The sequence below is a fragment of the Heteronotia binoei genome, chromosome 16, assembly GCF_032191835.1.
Source record: "Heteronotia binoei isolate CCM8104 ecotype False Entrance Well chromosome 16, APGP_CSIRO_Hbin_v1, whole genome shotgun sequence".
NCBI classification, from domain to species: Eukaryota; Metazoa; Chordata; class Lepidosauria; order Squamata; family Gekkonidae; genus Heteronotia; species Heteronotia binoei.
The window spans coordinates 48,800,392-48,822,109 of NC_083238.1; the positions used below are offsets into that span (position 1 = coordinate 48,800,392).

At 46.4% G+C, this 21,718-nt stretch overlaps 1 protein-coding gene across 1 annotated transcript in view; it reads left to right on the forward strand.

Moving 5' to 3' along the window:
- Positions 1 to 21,718, forward strand: part of TRAK2 (trafficking kinesin protein 2) — a 58,188-nt gene that overhangs the window by 5,284 nt on the left and 31,186 nt on the right. Inside the window, exons 2-3 of the mRNA XM_060257112.1 lie at positions 10,046 to 10,322; positions 12,580 to 12,774. Of these exons, the coding sequence (XP_060113095.1) occupies positions 10,241 to 10,322; positions 12,580 to 12,774 (277 nt within the window). The 5' untranslated portion in view covers positions 10,046 to 10,240. The remainder of the gene's footprint in view (positions 1 to 10,045; positions 10,323 to 12,579; positions 12,775 to 21,718) is intronic.

The window sequence follows — 21,718 nt, forward strand, 5'->3', positions numbered from 1 at the left end:
CTGCCCCATGGCGCAGAGTGGTAAAGCAGCAGTACTGCAGCCTGAGCTCTCTGCTCATGACCTGAGTTCAGTCCCAGCAGAAGCTGGGGTCAGGTAGCTGGCTCAAGGTTGACTCAGCCATTCATCCTTCTGAGGTCGATAAAATGAGTGCTCAGCTTGCTGGGGGGAAAGTGTAGATGACTGGGGAAGGCAATGGCAAACCACCCCGTAAAAAAGTCTGCTGTGAAAATGTTGTGATGCAACGTCACTCCAGAGTCAGAAACGACCGGTGCTTGCACAGGGGATTACCTTTACCTTTAGTATACCTCTTTTGGTATGCTTAAAACTGTTTTCAGATCTTCTGATATGAGTGCATTTAGCTCAATATTAACTGTTTGTAAACTAGAGGTGCTTATTTGGTGATTAAATGTTGTCCCATCCTAAGAACTTTCCCGCTGCTAATTGTATAGCCCTAGTAATCATATATTGATGCTCTTTGGTTGTGTGCGTTTTAAGTGCCACCAGATCTCTTCCAACTTACAGCCCGTCCTCCAAGATGCCTTATTGTTAACAGCCTTTGCAAACAAAGGGCTGTAGGAAGTGAGTAATACACGGGGGGGGGGGGGAATTTCCCAAGTACAGTTCAGGAAAAATACTTAGGTATAAATCCTGAGAACCAATTGCATGTTTTATTGAAAGCTCTCCTTTTAGGGGATGAACATATGAACATACGAAGCTGCCATATTGAATCAGACCCTGGGTCCATCAAAGTCAGTATTGTCTACTCAGACTGGCAGCGGCTCTCCAGGGTCTCAAGCTGAGGTTTTTCATGCCTCCTTGCCTGGCCCCATTTTAATTGGAGATGCCGGGGATTGAACCTGGGACCAAGCAGATGCTTTACCACTGAGCCACCATCTCTCCCCAAATCATCCGGATTTGAGCCAAGTAGCACCATAGAGATGAACAAGATTTTGGGGGGGGGGGTATAAACGTTTGAGAGGCAAAGCTCCCTTCATCAGATATCAGAGCTTTGACTCCCAAAAATACAAAAAATCTGGTAGGTCTCTAAGGTGCTGATGAACCCAAGCACAGCTATTCTGCTGCAGACCAACATGGCTGCCTTCTGAAACTATTTTTTAGAGGGAGGGGGCTGAAGCTCAGGGGTAGAGCATCTGCCCTCGGCTCAGTCTCCAGCATTTCTAGCTCAAACGAGGAATAAAGGATTCAGTTGCAAGGGGTATGAAAGATTCCTCCCCTGGAACCTGGAGAATGGCTCCGGTCATGCCGTACCGACTTCGATGGCTGAAGGATAAGGCAGGTTCTGTGCTCGGCCATGCAGTTCGCTAGCCGGTCTCAGGATGTTGGACAATCACCATCTGGCAGCCTAACCTAGTTTCACAAGGGTTGTCGCGAGGATAAAATGGCTTTGGGTAGAGAGAGTCCTGCATATATCCCTCTGACATCTGGTATAGAGGGGTCGGATACATTTGCAATGACACAAATGGCAGTGTGTTTTTCCCGCAGAGCTAGATTTGCACTGAGCCTGGTTTCCCTCTGGGAGGAACACTTCTTTCCAATACGAATGTCTTAAGAAGATGATTTTGGATTTATATCCCGCCCTATACTCTGAATCTCAGAGCAGTCACAATCTCCTCTACCTTCCCTCCCCCACAACAAACACCCTGTGAGGTAGGTGGGGCTGAGAGAGCTCTCACAGAAACTGCCCTTTCAAGGACAACTCCTAGGAGAGCTATGGCTGACCCAAGGCCATCTCAGCAGCTGCAAGTGGAGGCGTGGGGAATCAAACCCGGTTCTCCCAGATAAGAGTCCGCGCACTTATCCACTACACCAAACTGGCAAAGCACTCCTTTTTCTTGAACGGTGCTCTGAGGGGTGTCATCGTGATGATTCTACGCATGTCGTTAGCTTTTTTAGCAGCCTGATAGCTGTGGTTGCCAGCTCCAGGGTGAGAAATATCTGGAGATTTGTGGGGATGGAGCCTGAGGCGGGCGGAGTTTGGAGAGGGGAGGGACTTCGATGGGGTATGATGCTGTAGAGCCCACCTTCCGAAGTTGCCTGGAGATCAGTTTGCATTCACTTGTAATCCCAGGAGGTAGATCTCAGCCACCACCTGGAGGCTGGGAACCCTACGACAGCCCCACCTAGCCTGATCTTGTCAAAGCTTGGTAGCGTGTGGATGGGAAGCCAACAAGGAAGAAGAAGACATTGGATTTATATACCACCCTAGACTCTGAATCTCAGAGTCTCAGAGTGGTCACAATCTCCTTTACCTTCCCCCCCCCCACAACAGGCACCCTGTGAGGTGGGTGGGGCTGGAGAGGCTCTCACAGCAGCTGCCCTTTCAAGGACAACCTCTGCCAGAGCTATGGCTGACCCAAGGCCATCTCAGCAGGTGCAAGTGGAGGAGTGGGGAATCAAACCCGGTTCTCCCAGATGAGAGTCCACACACTTAACCACTACACCAGACTGGCTCTTCCCTACCCCCCTCCTCCAAATCCTTTACTGGAGCCCAGGGAGGACCTGGCAGCCGTACTTCCCAAATCAATGTTTGTTGTAACTAGGGAACTCAGCAAGAGACAGTCAAGGCTAATGTATGCAGCAGGAAAAGTAAAGGTCACTGATAATTAAATTAGTAGCATGCTGTGCTAAATATAATGCCGGGGTGGCACTTGGAAATTACTAGCGGCTTTCTTGATTTTCTTACTGCATTTCATTTCATAGATGCTTTAACCTGAAGACACTTCCTGTTTCAGCTTCATTTTGCAGATGGGGTTTTTGTCCTGGGTTTCTAGCTCTGCAGAAAAATTCTGAGGCTTGGAACATTCATTTGGAAAGAATGTCCATGTTTGTGTTTAAAATAGGATTGGAGGTCCTTCAGTGAAATCCAACCTCCTTTTTATGTGCTCTTCCACAGCCTGGCCCCATGGCACAGAGTGGTAAAGCAGCAGTACTGCAGTACTGTGGTCTGAACTCACTGCTCATGACCTGAGTTCAATTCCAGTGGAAGCTGGATTCAGGTAGCCGGCTCAAGGTTGACTCAGCCTTCCATCCTTCCGAGGTCGGTAAAATGAGTACCCAGCTTGCTGGGGGGAAAGTGTAAAAGACTGGGGAAGGCAATGGCAAACCACCCCGTAAAAAGTCTGCTGTGAAAACGTTGTGAAAGCAATGTCACCCCAGAGTTGGAAGCGACTGGTGCTTGCACAGGGGACTTTTCCTTTCCTTTTCCACAACCTGGACAGCAGAAGAGATTTTGCAAAATCTTTTTTCGTCCGTTCCCTTGGGTTCATTTCATCATGTCTCATCCAGTTTGTCCCACAGTCATTAAAACGGAAGAGGATATCTCCCCTAAGGGAACCCGGTATCCTCGTAGCCACATTAATTTATATTCTGGGAAACCAAATTAAAGAAAAACAAACTGTAAGGGAGAAAAGAATGCAGTGAGCCTTCACAAATGGAAATGTTTGCAGTTAGCAATTAGAAAGTGCATAAATATGAGGCATGTTTATGGCGGATGTGCAGCTACATAGCTGTGAAAATAGCCAGAGGCGCTGGTGGATCTGTCATGACAGCTGTCTAGAGGTAGGATTGTCACAGAACCAGATGGTGCTGGAGAAGAAATAGCCTTACGCCTGGCTTCTGCGTCCTCTAATTTTAGCAGACAAATGATAAAAGTAAATCGGAGTGGAATATTCTACAATGCAAACTCTTTTATTTTGAGATACCGGTATAGACAAAATCTTCTGATCTTCCACTATTAATTTAAACTTACAGTGTCATAATGTGTGACCGCAGGCTTTGTTTTGACAAAATGTGCCTTCAAAATGCTCTGGGCTTTGAATGAATTCTTTGTGTATTATCTTGTTTTCTGCTGTTAGGCTGCGCCCAGTTCTCAGCTTACTTCCTGCACTGGACTCTTTTCTATCTTCCACTTTCCTCTCCTCTTCATTGAGGAGGGGAAGTAGATGGTAGCCTACGAAAGGCCATATGAAATTAGTTAGGGTTCACTCTTACAGAGATGAGTAGCTTTTCTCAGGGGTGCTCTGTGACCCCCACCCCACCCCAAGAGATTGTGGGGTTCAGCAGCCTTCATGGACAAAATGTGACACAGCATAGGACAGGGGTGTTAAACTCATTTCTTACAAGGGCCGGGTCTGACATAGATGAGACCTTGTCGGACTGGGCTAGGTCATGTCGGGCTGGGCCTTGTGTGTACCTCTTTAAGATTAGGTAGCAGAGATAAAAGCTTTTTAAAGAACACAAACACGACTAACGATTTTTTTTAAGATTGATGGGCATAGACACCCCCCCCCCCCAGAGAGGTCCTTCATACCCTGAACAGAGGAAAAAAAATCCCCCTTACTAGGGAGCTGCAGCACAGCCTTCAAGCCAAACAGGAAGCCCTCCTTAACTTAAAATATCTTAAAACATTAGTACTTTTTGGTCTTAAAGGTGCTTTCCTTGTATCTCTCCCACGGGATCCAGGGAACTGGGCCAAGGAAGCTCTGGCTCTTTCTCTCCCTCCCCAGGGGACCAGGAATGGGAGGAGCCTCATCCAATGGAGAAAATTGAGGTTTTGCTCTGTAGCTTTTGTGCAATTGAGCAAGTCTTGCAAAGCAAGTTGAGATGCAGAAGGAAGCAAGAGAGAGGGAGAAGGAAGCAGACAAGAGCCAGTTGCTCCAGGGCCTGATAGGAGTCCTCCAGGGGCCTGATTTGGCCCCTGAGCTGCATGTTTGACACCCCTGGCATAGGAGGCTACTGCAAGGAGGAGGAAGCAGGCAAAAATCCCCCCCCCCTTCCCGGCCGCCACCAAGAGCTTTCTTTGTCAACTTCCTTCACTAGTAGAACAGTATGGGTGATTTCCCCTTTTCTGCCACTTCACTGCAGCTTATGTGGGGGGGATCCCTTGTATTGCCTTTTGGGGGATCACAGGGGTCTGCCAGGGGAATGGGAAGCAGGAGGAGTCTGTTTCTGCTGCTGTTTTGTATGCAGAGGCAGGCAATGGCAAACCGCCTCCTTTCATCTCTTGCAGACGCAGGCAATGGCAAAGCACTTCCATTCATCTCTTGCCTTGAAAGCCCCATGGGGTCACCATTAGTCAGCTGTGACCTGACGGTACTTTCCAACACACACACACAAAATGCCTTTGATGATAGGACGTTTTTGGGTCATTCATTCATAGGGTCACCATAATTTGGAAGCAACTTGACAGCACAAAGACGCATACAGCTTCTTCTTTGGAATCGTCATCTTCTCCTCTTCTGTAAGAGTCCAGATCCAGACTATCTTGAATACCTGAAATTATAAATATGTAAAGTACTATTTCGGGGAATAGATCTAATAAAGAGAGATGATTTAATAAAGAGAGATTTTTATGCTTGTAGGTATTAATGTATTTCTGATGGAATCAGAAGCAGGGGTCTTGTGAATTCTCCCTTCGTGGAAGTGTTTAAGCAGAAACTGAAAAATTATTTGTCAGGGATGCTTTTGGTTATCCTGCACGGTGCAGGGGGTTGGACTGGATGGTCTTCTGGCCCCTTCCAACTTTTATTCTATGAGTCTCTGATAACTTGGTAACTCTATGCTGATAAATAGGAAAATATAGGTAAATACTGCTGCTTTTACTTTGCACTGGCATTAATTCCTCTGGCTAGGTCATTTGGAGCCAAGACTCGGATTTGTGGTGTTTTAAGCTGGTATAGTTAAATGAATTTAAAAAACAAGGCGGAATAGACACCTTTAAAGATACTGGGGCAATAAGGTTGATTGGCGACTAGCCTGTTACCAAAAATAGTTTCCACCTATGATTTCAGGTTGCCAGCATTGATTGTGAAACGAATATCCAGCCATGCATAATTCACGGCAGGCATCAGTCTCTTGTATGACTGATACCTGTTTATATTCCTTTCCTCCCCATCTTCGTAGCCTTCGCTTTCCCTTTTGCAGCACTTAAAACTTGAATGCAAGACCTGCCGCTTCTTGTGCCTTTTCTATTTCTGTGAAGCACTCACTAGATGGGCCTTTGGGTTCCAAACACTCTGGCGAAGAATAACTTACAGTGTCATTTTTTAACAGCCGTGGTCTTCAAAGGGCAGTGCCATAGCAACTTGGAATCTGAATCGACACGCTTTTGTTTTTCCTCCCAGCGCTTTGGAAAATGTTCTCCTTACTCATGGAAGGCACCGTAACTCTTACCCGGAAAGTGCACTCCTCCCATCGGTTGCTTTGCTCTCCATAAGTCAACTGTGACTTGATGGCACTTCCTTGTTAGCTCATTCTTCCTTGATAGCTCATCATATTCTGTGTTTAAAGATAACCAAGCCCTGACCTGGATAGCCCAGGCTGACCTGATCTCATCAGATCTCGGAAGCTAAGCAGGGCGAGAATTTAGGTGGGAGGCTTCCAAGGAATACCAGGGAGGCGACATAGAGGCAGGCAATGGCAAACCACCTCTGAATGTTCCTAGCCTTGAAAATTCCACCAGGGGTCGCCGTATGTCAGCTGGGAAAGTAAGCCAGTGTGAATCAGACTAAGGCAAAATAATTTTAAATCTAGCTTCGCAGGACGCACCCACAGAAATGCAACCAGCACAGCTTGTTCAGGTAGGTTAACATAAGAACATAAGAGAAGTCATGTTGGATCAGGCCAATGGCCCATCCAGTCCAACTCTCTGTGTCACACAGTGGCCAAAAAACCCCAAGTGTCATCAGGAGGTCCATCAGTGGGGCCAGGACACTAGAAGCTCTCCCATTGTGCCCCCTGCCCCAAGCACCAAGGTTGTCAGGGATCGGGTCTTCTGAAATGCCCCCAAACTAGTAGAGTACTGGGGCAGCCAGTTCAAAGGGCCGAAACTGCAAAGTAGCTGGAATTTCCTTCAGCCTCACTGGCCCCTAAAAATACCTGTGATTCTGAGAACAGAATAGAGGCTGCAGTTTATACATAGTGAATTAATCCAAACATTCTGAAGTGTTTCCCTGATGAACACGTGTGCTTATTCACTGGTACTGTTTTGTGGCTGATTTTGGGTCTCCCACCTTCAGTATTGCAATAGCGTGTTCCTTGGAATGTATTTATTCATTTATATTCTGCCATTCTTCTCCATGGGGAACCAAAGCGGCTGACATCACTCTCCCTTCCTCCATTTTATCCTCGCAACAACCCTGCGAGGTGGTTTAAGCTGAGAGAGTGTGACTTGTACACAGTTACCCAGCAAGCTTCCCTGGCACAAGTGGGGGTTCAGCCCCCCCCCCAGGGTTGCCAGGTCTTTGTTGGAAACTACCTGAGGACTTTGGGAGTGGAGCTGAGAGAGAGGGGAGGAGTCTCTGCATGGTACAAAGCTGTAGAGTCCACCCTTCCAAGCAGCCATTTTCTCCTGGGGAGCTGATCTCTGCCAACCAGAGATCAGTTGTCAAAGCAAGAGATCTCCAGCCCCCACCTGGAGGCCGCAACTCAAGATAACACTGCGCAAAATGATGCACTCATTCAACAATTCATATAACCCTCTTATCTATGATTTCCATGAACAATAATTTAGAAACCTTATACTGAAGGTGCATATCACATTTGTCAATTTCATACGCTTATATCATTCGTGCAATTTCTCCAAACAATTTATTTCATTTCGTACAAGGTTTGCACCTGACAAAAGTCGGAATGTCCTCTTAAAGAAGTCATCCTTTTTTGGACAGACGCTCTCAAATAATGTCTCTGCTCATCCGTCAGTTGCAGCCGTATTTACTGAAGAGCTGTCTTCTAGTAGAAGACTTGACGAATCTGAGAATCAGAGAAGACTGTAATATTTTCACAGTGGTGTGCAACTATGGTGCTGGCACAAAAGCGGCAGCATGCTCCCTAGACTTATTGCACGTTTCTATCATGAAGTCTTCTTCAAAGCCGCAACTTAAATTGGAACCTGTGCACAGGCAGTAGCTCACAACAGAAGTCAGTTTTTTTCTGGTCGGCACGCTAGTCTCTCCAGATCCTAGTCTTTTGCTCTTAACTACATACGTTGTTCTTTGCATTAGGTGTCTTAATGTCCTAGGGAATTTTTTAAAAAATATCTTTTCTTTGCATCTGGAATGAGCATATGAAGCTGCCTTATACTCAATCAGACCCTCGATGTATCAAAGCCAGTATTGTCTACTCAGACTGGCAGAGGCTCTCCAGGGTCTCAAGCTGAGGTTTTTCACGCCTACTTGCCTGGACCCTTTTTAGTTAGAGATGCCGGGGATTGAACCACTGAGCCACCATCCCTTCCCAATGTTTGTCACCAGGTGAGCTTCTGTGGGGAGGGGCTTCCACAGTCACTAAGGAAAGAGGGTTGGGCTCAGCTGCTTCTGGCGGTGGAGGTGTGCACAACCGGGCCTCTGAAGATCTTAATTAACCGACCTCTGATCTTTATTAATCAGGGCGCATGTAGGAGTGCACATCAAAGATGCGCAGAGTGTTCCAAGTAATAAACTCCTGCCTAGAAGCAAGCTGGCAACCAGCGAAGGGGTTTTTTTTCCCCTCTTCCAAACTAGTGAGATACAATCTCTGTAACTTGTACCTGTCGGCTGCCTGGCTGCCATTTGTAGATTCAAGTGAGTGGCCACGTTAGTCTGAAGCGGCAGAACAAAGTTTGAGTCCAGCGGCACCTTGAAGACCAACAAAGTTTAATCGCTTTCGTGTGCATGAAGAAGTGTGCACACACACAAAAGCTTTTACCCAGAATTAAACCGTTGGCCTTAAAGGTGCCACTGGACTCCGACTTTGTTCGTGTGTCAATCCAGTCGAATTTTCCAAACAGTCCAACATGGATGTAATCAGACTGAGCAGCAATGATTCAGTAAATCCACGTTCAAATTCCCAGTTGGCCATAAACTTAACTGGGTGGAAGTCAGCCTAGTTTAACTCTTTTCCCCCTCTTAAAAATGTTACCTTGAGTCCCTTGAAGGCAGAGAAGTTCAAATGATGAGTGAATTTTAAAAAGTGGCGTCCAGAATTAAGTTGATAGCGATGCTGGTAACTTTGTAAGATTTTTAAGAAATGGTTTTTGATAAGTTTGATATCAAGATTTTAAAAACTAGGCTGTGTTTACTTTGGAAAGCTATAAGTAAGGATGGACTGTAGTATGTAAACAGTGTGTAAAGGTAAAGGCAGTCCCCTGTACGAGCACCAGTCGTTTCCGACTCCGGGGTGACGTTGCTTTCACAATGTTTTCATGGCAGACTTTTTACGGGGTGGTTTGTCATTGCCTTCCCCAGTCATCTGGGGAAACAGTGTGTAGAGAATATTTAAAGAATCCACGTTCTTGCTTGGATTTTATTTTTGCTGCTGGAGATTAAAAGCTTTCCTGGAACACAATCTTAAACACTCAATAAAAGGTGGAGCCTTTTGTATAAATAATCTAGATGGACTTGTTATAAACATTTAGAAGACATGGGGATAGAAGACTCTCTCAGCCCCACCTGCCTCACAAGGTGTCTGTTGCATGGAGAGGAAGGGAAGGCAATTGTAACGCTCTGAGACTCCTTCAGGTAGTGAAGAGCAGGGTATAAAAACCAACTTCTGCTTTGCCTCCTCCAGTTGCGATAATGAGGCAGCCTCATGTGTGTTTGTTTATCTGCTCAACATAGAATGTAGCAGAAAGTGAACTGTGACTCACTTGTTGGCTAGTCTGCACCTATATAGAGAAGGAAGAAAAAGGAGCACTCTCAAAACATCATGATAGAAGATCATGAGCTTGGTGGGGTTTTTTTAGGGGGGTAGAAGTAAGTAAATTGATGGGGATATTTTGCTGGATGCTTCTGCAAGAACTAAAATTCAGCACTTGCTTAAGCACTTCGTGTCAGCAATTTACTTGGGGGATTAGTTTTGCCACATGATCATTAGTTAATTGTTATCTGATGATTTATTCATTTGTTGTTACAATAACAGAACAAGAGGCACGTTTGTTTGTAAGACACCCTGTTTGCTTGTGCCTAGAGATCCACTTGTTAGTGCTCGGTTCTTCTTTACATCCAGAATTAGTTTAAACAGCTGTTTGCTTGTTTGTGTCTCTTTCAAGGTAACAGCCGGCCCAGAAAGAACCTAAGGATGAGGTGTGAGCTTCAGAGCTGTCACCGAAAAGTCTAAATTACGCAGCCCTACAAACCTCAAGGAAGGAAGGCATACTTACAGCGCCATGGCAAGTTGATGGCTCTCTTGTTTCAACCCAAAGCTGCCTTTCAACCAAAATGAGAAGGAGCAACGCACAACGTAAATGCAGGATGTTGTTTCCAGACAACTGAAGTGTGAAGCAAACCTCATGAATTTCAACCACCGAGATTCAGAGAGTATCATTGGTAAGCTGGAAAGCTGCTGAAGTTAATTATTGTATTTTTTATTTTATTCTATTACACTTATATCCTGCCCTCCCCTGATGGGCTCAGGGCGGCTAACAGCAATTAAAATAACAGAGAATTAAATCATTACAATAAAATCACAGTAAAATCCTAAAAAACATCTGAAACATATACAGTTACGCTGGTGGTAGGTTTCAGAAGCCCTCAGTAGTGGCACAGGAAAATTATTCTAGGCTCCAGTCTTCAAAATGCTTTTCCTTTAAATCCTATAGATAATAGCCAATCATGGCTTTAGGATTCAACTACGCTTCACAGGCTATCACGGTGGGGTTGCTTTAGAGAAGAGCAGCTGAGACTTCCCCAAAGGGAGAGAAGATGAAAGAAGGATAATTGCAGAGCTGTAGAATGAGAGGAGCCAAAGACAATCCGTGCTAGAGGTGGGAATTCACGGTGGGAGGCGGGTGGCACATTATCCCAGTCTGTAGCACATTCGGCCTCCTAACCTGTAGAGTAATTGATGAGAGGACAGGTACTTATCTACAGACTACAGAGAGTTATTGCGTGTTGTTAAATGTACTAGATAAAAACATTTTATTAACATGTTTGTGTAAACTGGGGTTTTTTTGGGGGGGGGTATATTTTGTATTTGTGCATGCATATCTCTGTCTGTACCTGGAAATCATGGCAACTTCTGGTGACTGACCCCTACTGGGAGGCTGGAGGATATTCAGAGAGGCAGCTGAATAAAGTCTGCCCCTGCCTTCTCAGCTGCTGGTATTCCCCCATCCAAGTGCCCCACCCAAGAGTTGGCCCTGCTTACCTTCCAAGAGTTTGGGTGGAGAGGCTCTGTGCGTTACAAATAACATGTCCCTTTTTAGAACCTGATACTCAGGGCTTTTTTTGTAGCAGGAACTCCTTTGCATATTAGGCCACACACCCCTGATGTAGCCAGTCCTCCTGGAGCTTACAAGGCTCTTTGTGCAGGGCCTGCTGTAAGCTCTTGGAGGATTGGCTGCATCAGGGGTGTGTGGCCTAATATGCAAAGCGGTTCCTGCTCCAAAAAAAAGCCCTGCTGAACTTTACTGTACATTTCAGGTATACCTAGTTTCTTCATAATATATATATATATATATATATATATATATATATATATATATATATATATATATATATATATATATATATATATATATATATATATAAAATTGGAATTGCAAAGAGAAGCCTGGTCCCTAGTTTGCAGCTTACATAGATGGAAGAATTCTTCTGCAGATGAGCTACCTGTTCGGCACACTGGTCATAAAAATGTGCTTAGAAATTAATTTCACTCATCCAGTGATATGGGCCTTCAAATCAATGCTAACAAAGGAGGAAGTTTGAGTCCAGTGGCACCTTTAAGACCGACAGAGTTTAATTCTGAGTATAAGTATTAAACTTTGTCGGTCTTAAAGGTGCCACTGAACTCAAACTTTGTTCTGTTGCTTCAGACCAACACGGCTGCCCACCTGGATCCATCTTCATTGGTTTGACCCGGGTGTTAAAAACTGTGCAGTCTCTCTCCTGCAGTACTGACAATCCGTGGTGTGTTTGTGATGCGAAAATCTGTTATTTAGCAGAAGAAATGAGTTGTTTTCCAGCTTTCTTCCCTAATCAGGTTTGCAGCTTCAGCTTGTGAGCCAGTTTGGTGTAGTGGTTAAGTGCACGGACTCTTATCTGGGAGAACCGGGTTTGATTCACCACTCCTCCATTTGCACTTGCTGGAATGGCCTTGGGTCAGCCATAGCTATTGCATAGTTGTCCATGAAAGGGCAGCTTCTGGGAGAGGTCTCTCCGCCTCACAGGGTGTCTGTTGTGGATGGGGGTGAAGGTAAAGAAGAAGATGATATTGGATTTATATCCTGCCCCCCACTACGAATCTCAGAGTGGCTCAGAATCTCCTTTATCTTCCTCCCCCACAACATACACCCTGTGAGGTGGGTGGGGCTGAGAGGACTCTCACAGCAGCTGCCCATTCAAGGACAACCTCTGCCAGAGCTATGGCTGACCCAAGGCCATTCCAGCAGGTGCAAGTGGAGGAGTGGGAAATCAAACCTGGTTCTCCCAGATAAGAGTCCATGCACTTAACCACTACACCAAACTGAGCAGATTGTGACTGCTGTCTGAGATTCAGAGTATAGGGTGGGATATAAATCCAATATCATCATCTTCTTCTTCTATCTGATAAACTTGTGCCATGCTGCCGGCTTGTGTCTTTTAGAGGTCTGCCCTAATGACGATCTCCCTGAAGTCGAGCTGGTGAGCATGCTAGAAGAACAACTGCCTCAATACAAGTTACGAGTGGACTCTTTATATCTCTCTGAAAATGAAGACTGGGCCGAGTCTCCAAGCCACCATGGCCACCTCTCCGAAATCACATCTCCAGTCCTGGCCGAGGAGACCTTCCGTTACATGAGTAAGCATTTCTGGCTCCCGTTAATGGCATCTTTCTTTGAAAGAGGGAAGCTAAATGGATGGGTGTAAAGTAGTCAGAAAGGGCTCCAGGATAGACTGCAGAAGTTGACCCTGGGACAGGAGATTCAAATACCTGGCCAGTCATATTTTATCTGGGTGACTTGGAACAAAATGGGGGTTATGGTGGCCTGTGAAGCAAGAGTGGAATTCTAGCAGGAGCTCCTTTGCATATTAGGCCACACACCCCTGATGTAGCCAGTCCTCCAAGAGCTTAGAAAAAACGAGCCTTGTAAGCTCTTGGAGGATTGGCTACATCAGGAGTGTGTGGCCTAATATGCAAAGGAGCTCCTGCTAGAACTCCACCCCTGCTGTGAAGTATTTATACAATATGTATGCTCTTTAAGTAAACAACTAAGTTAAATGACCACTGTCCTACCATGAATGACACAAAACTTTGGCCTTGGGTGCTTGGTAACTTGAAACCTATGTGATTTTTTTTAAGGTTATAGTTGTAATATTCTGTGCCAAAGCCACAAATTGGTATGTTTATTGGGGAAATCAGCTTCTATGAGCTGAGCTGTAAAAGGAGTTGAAGGTGTTATAGTAGCAATACCCATATACTACAGTGGGTAGGTAGATGCTCTGCCAAAATGTGTACCTGAGGTCCAAGTCCAGTGGCCATCCATTGGGTTACCCTGGCTCTTGTGGCATGCATGTTCTACAGTGGAAGTTTTTGACGGCGTCAAACAAAGAGCGCACAAGTTGTTCACATGTTTGCAACCTGGGCTGTATTTCTGTAAGGCTGTTGATTCTTTGAATGGTGGCAGTGCATTCTGGGGGGGAAACAAGACAGAATATGATTATAGCCCACACTCTGTAACTATTTGCAGAAATATAATCAAAGCTGTAAACTCGGGTTGTATAAAAAATGTCTCACTGTTGGCATGAAGACTACAAACAATGTTTTTTTTGCTTCAACGAAACGTCGGTCGCTCACCGTACAAAGTTGACCTGCAGGGAAATCAAAGCTCTTGCAGCTTTCTGGGGTTGTCCTCCGACATTAGCGAAAACACAGAAGGAGGGGAGAGCGTGTGGTTCAGAATATTTGTACCAATATCTCTGTATCTCTGGACCCATAGTCGGGCAAACAAGTTGCGGATGAACGTGGGGGGTGGGGATGGGAGAGCAATGCACACAAGCTAAAAAGAATTTCAACGCTTTTGAAAAAGGGTTGTTTGGTTACAGCTGAAAATATTGACCTTAAGGAATGAGTAAGGCCCAGAAAACAAATAGAGCCTTGGAATCTTTTTCTTTTCTTGGGGCGGGGGGCGTGTAGGTGGGGTTTTAAAGGTTTCCTTTACAGCACAGTAACAATATCAGTGCTGGTTAAATATTAAAGTATACGACTTTATACGTCCTCCCTTTGATCAAACAGCTTTCACCTGTAGCGCCTTTACCGAATGACTAGCTGTGTGTCCAGTTTCTGAATCCAGAAAAACAAAGATTGTGGGGAGGGACTGGGAAACAGGCTTATTAAATGTTAGATATGTTAAACATTATTAAATGTTAGATATGTTAAATGCGGGGGGGGGGGGGGGGGTTGAGCAGGAATGCAGAGGAATGGAGTTCCAGCTGGCTTTGTGTCAGGGGGAGTGGCCTAATATGCCAATGAGTTCCTGCTGGGCTTTTTCCACACTAAAAGCCCCATGTGAAACAATGGTGAAGTCAGGGGATGTGGCCTGATATGCCAATGAGTTCCTGCTGGGCTTTTTCCACACACAAAAAATCCTGGTTAAATGTAGCCCCTGAGACGCTTTGTTATGTCAGCCCACCGATGGGAAGCTGGCCCGTGGATGGAGGCTGATTGTTCGCCTTTGATGAAAAGCCACGTGAGCCTTTTTCCAGACAAGCAATAGTTTCTGCTGAAGACCAATAGATCAGGGCTTTCCATCCACAGCCCTGGGGCCCTCCAACCACAAGACAGGTTGCAGGCTCTTTGCGTTTGTGTTTTCTACAGTTGGACCGGAGTGTGTGGTGGAGCGTCTGTAAGTTACAAAACAGTAAAGAGTGCAGTAGCACCTTTAAGACTAACATCTGACGAAGAGAGCTGTGTTTCGCAGAAGCTTATGCTACAATAAAATGTGTTGGTCTTAAAGGTGCTACTGCAGTCTTCACCGTTTTACAGAAACAGACTAACATGGCCAGCCTCTGGATCGAAGTTATAAGAACCTGTATTTGCCACATAATGGTGCTGTTTAGTGTGGTTTCTAAATTTTGTGGTTGTTACAGAACAACATTCTCAAATGTGGTTTGGCTTTCTTGTTTACATGAACCAGATGGACTTTTGCGGCTAATGTTCAGCATATTGAGGAAATAATTTTGTACCCAGGTCAGTCTTGGATTCTTCAATGCAGTGTCTTTTTCCCTCCCTCTGCCTGAGGCATCTCCATTAATTCTGAAGTTTTCTTAAAGCATTTGTTATACCATATCACTACTATGGTGTCTTAAGGGACTTAACCAAGGGCCAATTCCAGCACATCCTTTTCAGTTATGAAGAACATATGAAGCTACCTTATACTGAATCAGTCCCTCAGTCTATCAAAGTCAGTATTGTCTACTCCAGGGGTGTCAAACTCATTTGTTATGAGGGCCAGATCTGACATAAATGAGACCTTGTTGGGACGGGCCATGCCGGGTTGGGCTCAGCCATGTCGGGGTGGGCCATGTGTGTACCTATTTAAGATTAGGTAGCAAAGATATAAATTTTATAAAGAACACAGACAAACACAAATATATATATTTCAAAAAACTTAAAACATGCTTAAAACGTTAGCACTCATTGATCTTAAAGATGTTTTCTTTGTGTCTCTCCCATGGGATCCAGGGAACTGGGCAAAGGAAGCTCTGGCTCTTTCCTTTCCCTCCCCAGGGGGCTAGGGGGGAGGAGCCTCAGCCAATAGAAGGAAGAGAAGCTTGGCTTAGTAGCTCTGCTGTACAATTGGGAGAGCCTGACAAAGCAAGCTGTTATGCAAAAGGAAGCAAGAGAGAGGGAGAAGGTAGCAGATGACAGCCAGTTGCTCAGGGGCCTGATAGGAGCCCTCCGAGGGCCTGATTTGGCCCCCGAACTGCATGTTTGACACCCCTGGTCTACTCAGACTGGCAGCGGCTCTCCAGGGTCTCAAGCTGAGGTTTTTCATGCCTACTTGCCTGGATCCTTTTTAGTTGGAGATGCCAGGGTTTGAACCTGGGACCTTCTGCTTACCAAGCAGATTCTCTACAACTGAGCCACTGTCCTGCAGCAATGTGCAGTTGACTCCCATTTTGTTGCTGTTCTTCTTGTCTGACTCCTTATCATTGTTTTCCATTCCAAAGATTGCCAAAAACTGAACTTTGCAACAGTTTATTCCTCCTCCCTTCCACATTCCCCATGTTGTTACCCTCCTTTAAAAAAAAATTTGAGTTATACATCCCATTTAATGAACCAAGCGCAAACCATCTTATATTAATAGAACAAATCCTTTTAAATGTGGGTGTGCAGCCTTGATTTTTCTCCTGTACCTCCTCCCCCCATCTCCAAAACAGCAAAAGCTTCATGCGCTAAGAAGAACTTGGTGTGGGCCTTTAACATGGTCTGTGCTCTCGCCTCATTCTGTTCTGTCAGCTGCTTGATTCCGTGCTTTGGTCCTTGAAGGGAAGACAGCAGTAATCTGCAAAAAAAGAAATGTCTATTTTTTCCCATTGAGACCTAGTTACCTAATGATGCTGAATTAACTGTATCCACTCTAAACCCAGGCCTCAGATTCAGCAGGAGCTCACCGGAATGCAGCTCCTGAACCTTTCTGATGGTTCCCCCTCTTCCTCCCCACCTACTTTGTCCATTGAATAGTAGGCGCAGCTGCATAACAATCCCTGGATTAGGAGAGCAAGAAGGAAGCCAGCCAGCTACCAGGGGCTTTGCCAGCAGCCCTCATTAACCCCTGGAGAAACCACCCTTTCTCCATTTCTTATGTGATTTTGGGCAGCGGTAGCTTGATGACCTTTTGACTGTTGGGGGGGGGCGGCCCAGGAGAGCCCCAGGTGAGCAAGGCCTGCTTGGGCTGGCTGGATCTCTAGCCAGCCCAAGCAGGCCTCGCTCGCCCGGGGCTCTCCTTTCTTGCTTTGGGTTGCTTTTGGCTGGGGAGTGGGGGCATATGCTAATGAGCTCCGTCACCTGTTTGTTTTTTGTTTTTTACAAAACAACCCCGTCTAAACCATCACTCACGTAGAAAGCAATGATGCTCTGTTCCATTGCATTAGCGTAACATTAGAATAACTTGAAATCGCAGTGTGCAGCAGCAGCGCAAACAGCAAAGTCTATGCTGGGGATTATTAGGAAGGGGACCGAAAATAAAATGGCAGCTATCTGTAATGCTCATTACTGTAAGCCTGCAGTGAGGCATAGTTTGGGTTCCTGTGTACTGTTCTGGTCACCCCGTCTCAAAAAAAAAAAAAAAAAGATGTAGCTTTGCAAAAGAGATGGGAGTACCAAAATAATTGGAAGTGTGGTGATCCAGGCCCTAAAATGGAAAGCCGGGAAGTTATAGTGCTTGTTAGTCTAGAGCAGGGGTGTCAAATATGTGGCCCGTGGGACGCATCAGACTCCCGGAGGGCTCCTGTCAGGCCTGCGAGAAAGTCTGCTTCCTTCTCTCTTGCTTCTTTCCGTGCCACAGCTTGCTTTGCCAGGATTTCTCGGCTGCACAAAGAGCTACGGAGCAAAGCCTCTATTTTCTCCATTGGCTGAGGCTCCTCTTTTTGGGGAGGGGGAAGGAGAACTTGCTTTGATACTGGCCACAGTGCTGCAGGAGTGCTAATACTTTAAACACATTTTAATTTAGCTTTTTAAAGAAATCTTTAATTGTGTTTATCTGTGTCCTTTATAAAGTTTATATCTCCACTACCTGGCATTCATTTTATGTCGCACGTGGCCCGGCCCAACAAGGTCTCAATTATGTCAGATCCGGACCTCAGAACAAATGAGTTCGACATCCCTGGTCTAGGGGAAAAGATGGCTAATGGGGAGCATGGCAAGAGGTTTATATCGAAGTAGGCATGGAGTGGAGAGGGTGGATAGAGAGCGCCCTTTCTCCCTCTCTTGCACCACTAGAATTTGGGCAGGGGGGACTTAATGAAATTGATGGGCAACAGTGATGTAAACGAGCATGATGGTGGCAGAAAACGCCATCAATCACAGCTGCTTTATGGTGACCCTTGTAGGGTTTTCAAGGCAAGAGACCTTCAGAGGTGGTTTGCTGTTGCCTGCCTCCACACCATGTCCGGTGTTCCCTCTGAGCTGAGCTAGTGTGAGCCAGCTCACAGTGTTTAGCCTTTGGCTCACCCTTTTTTGTCTTGGCTCAGGAAAAACGGCCCCAGAGCGAACTGATTTCTGCAGCAGCTCACTTTAATGCCAGTAGCTCACAAAGTTGCATTTTTGCTTTGAATTTTGAAAGCCAGTTTGGTGTAGCAATTAAGTGCATTGGACTCTTATCTGGGAGAACCAGATTTGATCCCCCCACTCCTCCGCGTACACCTGCTGATGAGACCTTGGGTCAGCCATAGTTCTCGTAGGAGTTGTCCTTGAAAGGGCAGCCGCTGTGAGAGCCCTCTCAGCCCCACTCACCTCACAGGGTGTCTGTCGTGGCGGGGAGGGAGGAAGGTAAGGGAGATTGTGAGCCACTCTGAGACGCTGAGATTCAGAGCATAGGGCGGGATGTAAATCCAATATCATCACCAATCATCATCATTCTTCTTCTCAAGACTCCACAGCTTAGAGGGAACATAGATCATGACCCTGGAGGTCTCCCATCCAAGTACTTGCCAGTAGCCACAGGTGCTCCCACTTAGCTTCCAAGATCTGATGAGAATGAGCTAGCCTGGCCAACCCAGGTTGGGGTAGATGGCTTTAAAAGAGGACAAGGCAGATTGCTGGAGGTTGCTGGGTCCATCTGTGGCCACTAGTCATCATGGCAGAAGAGGAGCCTCCGCATCCAAAGGCGACAGACATCTGAATTCCAGTTTAGGAAGCTCCCGCAGAGAAGGCCCTGACCTCCGTTTCCTGCTTGGTCATCTCCTAGGGCCACCGGTTGGTCTGATCCAGTTCTTGTTTTCATAGTTCATCGAATGAAATTAGCAGAAACACAGGGCGAGATCAGTTTTAAACGGAAGCAGTCTCTTGTGAAAACTTACAACAGGAGGAGATAGTGTTACAAGTGTATAGAGAAGGATCAGATCAAATAGCAGTCTCGTGTATCAGTCTAGGCGTTGCCTAGTTCTGAAGCCTAGGGAACTAGGGCAACACACTTCTTTTGCACCCAGAACTCTGCTTTCGTGGGTCGGCGCTTGCAGCACAATATTGCCATCTGGCTCCTCCTGGCTTTTTTTATGACACGGCTGCTTCGAAGAGTGCTCGTTTGGTTGACAAGCTGGGCAAAGCGCCAGGTCGCTTTTATTGTGGCACCGCCGTGTTGCGCGCTGCAGAACAAAACAACACACTGAACAGGGACGTCTGCTTCTCCGCGAGCTCTGCACGCATTCGTGTGCGCTTGAGCTGGCGTCGGAGCATGGCGCTAGATAACAGGGAGATGAATCAGAACGAAGAGCTGCTTTCGGTGTTCACTTTGCAAGGTGAGGGGGCTCTTCAATAGTGCCTTGGAGAAGGGGGTGTCCCGATTGTGGGCTTTCCAGAGACGTTCAAGGGAGGGGGGACGGGGTCTCAGTCGTTCCCTCTAAGCTGCAGAGTCTTGTGAGCGAAAATTCTGCTTTGTGAGCTCCTGCTTGCATTAATGCTGTGAGCTCCTGCATCCACGAGTGTGCTCTGGGCTCCTCCTTCCTGAGCTGAGACAAAAATCTGTGAGCTGGAGGCTGAAAATCTGTGAGCTAGCTCACACTAACTCAGCTTAGAGGGAACACTGATCTCAATGGCACAATTACTTTGTCAGGTTGCAGTTGATGGTGGATTATGGATGAAGCTCTTCTTGAACCATCTTAGTAGCAGACAGCAAATCCTATGGGCTGGGGAACACCTTCGGGGGACACTGATCTCAATGGCACAATTACTTTGTCAGGTTGCAGTTGATGGTGGATTATGGATGAAGCTCTTCTTGAACCATCTTAGTAGCAGACAGCAAATCCTATGGGCTGGGGAACACCTTCGTTTCTTTCCCTCCCCCCCCCTCCCCAAAGTAAGCCATAAATCCTCAATAGTGAGTCTGAGTTTCTTGGAGGAAGGACAAGACAAATACAAGGTCCTCTCCTCTTTGTTTTTATCCTCCCAACCACCCTGCAAACGAAGTTAGGCTGGGAGAGAGAGAGCGATTGGTGAAAAAAGGTTACTGGGGAGCTTTGTAGCCGAACAGGGGTTTTGAACTCGGCTCCCCAGTCTTTGTCCTGCTCTCGAACCCATAATACCCCACCAGGTCATGTTATAATTAGGTCTAGATGTGCGATCAACATTATCTGCATTGCTCCGCGTTAAAATCAGATGGTGCCCCAGTTACATTTTAGCCTTTGCATCGAGCTCCACCGGGTTCTTTTCTAGCCACAGCAAGGGTACCCCTAACCAGTGGGTGGAGGGAAGGCCAATAACATTGTTTACCTCCTGCTCTCTCCCCCTCTCTCTGTATCTAGCGAGATGGCAAATTCCAGGACAGGAGTGAGATCACTTATCCTCCAAAGAATTAAGAGTTAAAATAAAATTCACCAAAACATTCACAAGCGATTGCAAGTTCTGTGGGAGGAAAGGAATGGCAGGCTGTCTGCTTTGGAGCTGTACCCTTCATTAAATAGTGTCGACATGTGGGGTTAGTGTGAGATGTAGTATCAGGAATGTAGCTACAGTGGGCCCCAGGGGGGCGGGGGCAGGCCCATCCTTTCAACCAGTTTGGTGTGGTGGTTAAGTGTGCAGACTCTTATCTGGGAGAACCAGGTTTGATTCCCCACTCCTCCACTTGCAGCTGCTGGAATGGCCTTGGGTCAACCATAGCGCTCGTAGGAGTTGTCCTTGAAAGGGCAGCTGCTGTGAGAGCCCTCTCAGCCCCACCCGCCTCACAGGTTGTCTGTTGTGGGGGAGGAAGATAAAGGAGATGGTAAGCCACTGTGAGTCTCTGATTCAGAGAGAAGGGCGGGGTATAAATCTGCAATTCTTCTTCTTCCACCCCTCCCCTTCCAACTATATGCCCCCTCCATCGGAGGTCCCCCAATCCTTTGCTCACTGTCACTCTGAACAAGAAGCAGCGTTGCTGCTGGTCTTTTCACTTCTTCCTCTCCCCTTTCCTAACACAGCATGCAGAGCAAAGGTGGGGTTTAGCTTGTGGAACTCAAGGCAGCTTATAGTGCTGAGAGCCCAGTGGCCCCTGGCCCCCCCCCCCAAACAACAAATCCTGCTGTGGGCTCCACCAGACATGAAATCCTGGCTGCAGCCCTGCATAGTATACTTTTTTTGTAAAGACCGTATGTGTCAGTGTTTCCAAAATCGTTTCCTGTTTTAGCTGCTCTAGTTCTTCCTCCCCTTCTAGTTCGTTTTGCCTGCATCGTACTTTACTGTGACCAATGTTCCCTCGAAGCTGTGGAGGCTTGTGAGCAAAAATTCTACTTTGTGAGCTGCTGGCATTAAAAGTTGGGAGCTCCTGCATCAATTAGCTTGTTCTGGGGCCATTTTTCCTCAGCTCAGACAAAAATATGTGATCCAGAGGCTAAAAAACTGTGAGCTAGCTCACACTAACTCAGCTTAGAGAGAACACTGCTTGTGACCAAGCCCATGTCCAGAACGGGCCCCTTCTTCCCAGAAAGTTGTTAAGGGGACCACGCTAGGCCACCACACAAAAGGCACCAGGGCTTTTGCGCCCTGTTTCGCAAAGGCATAAAGCACCTGGCGCCTGGCAAGACTTCAGAGAGGCTTGGGAGTGGTGTTA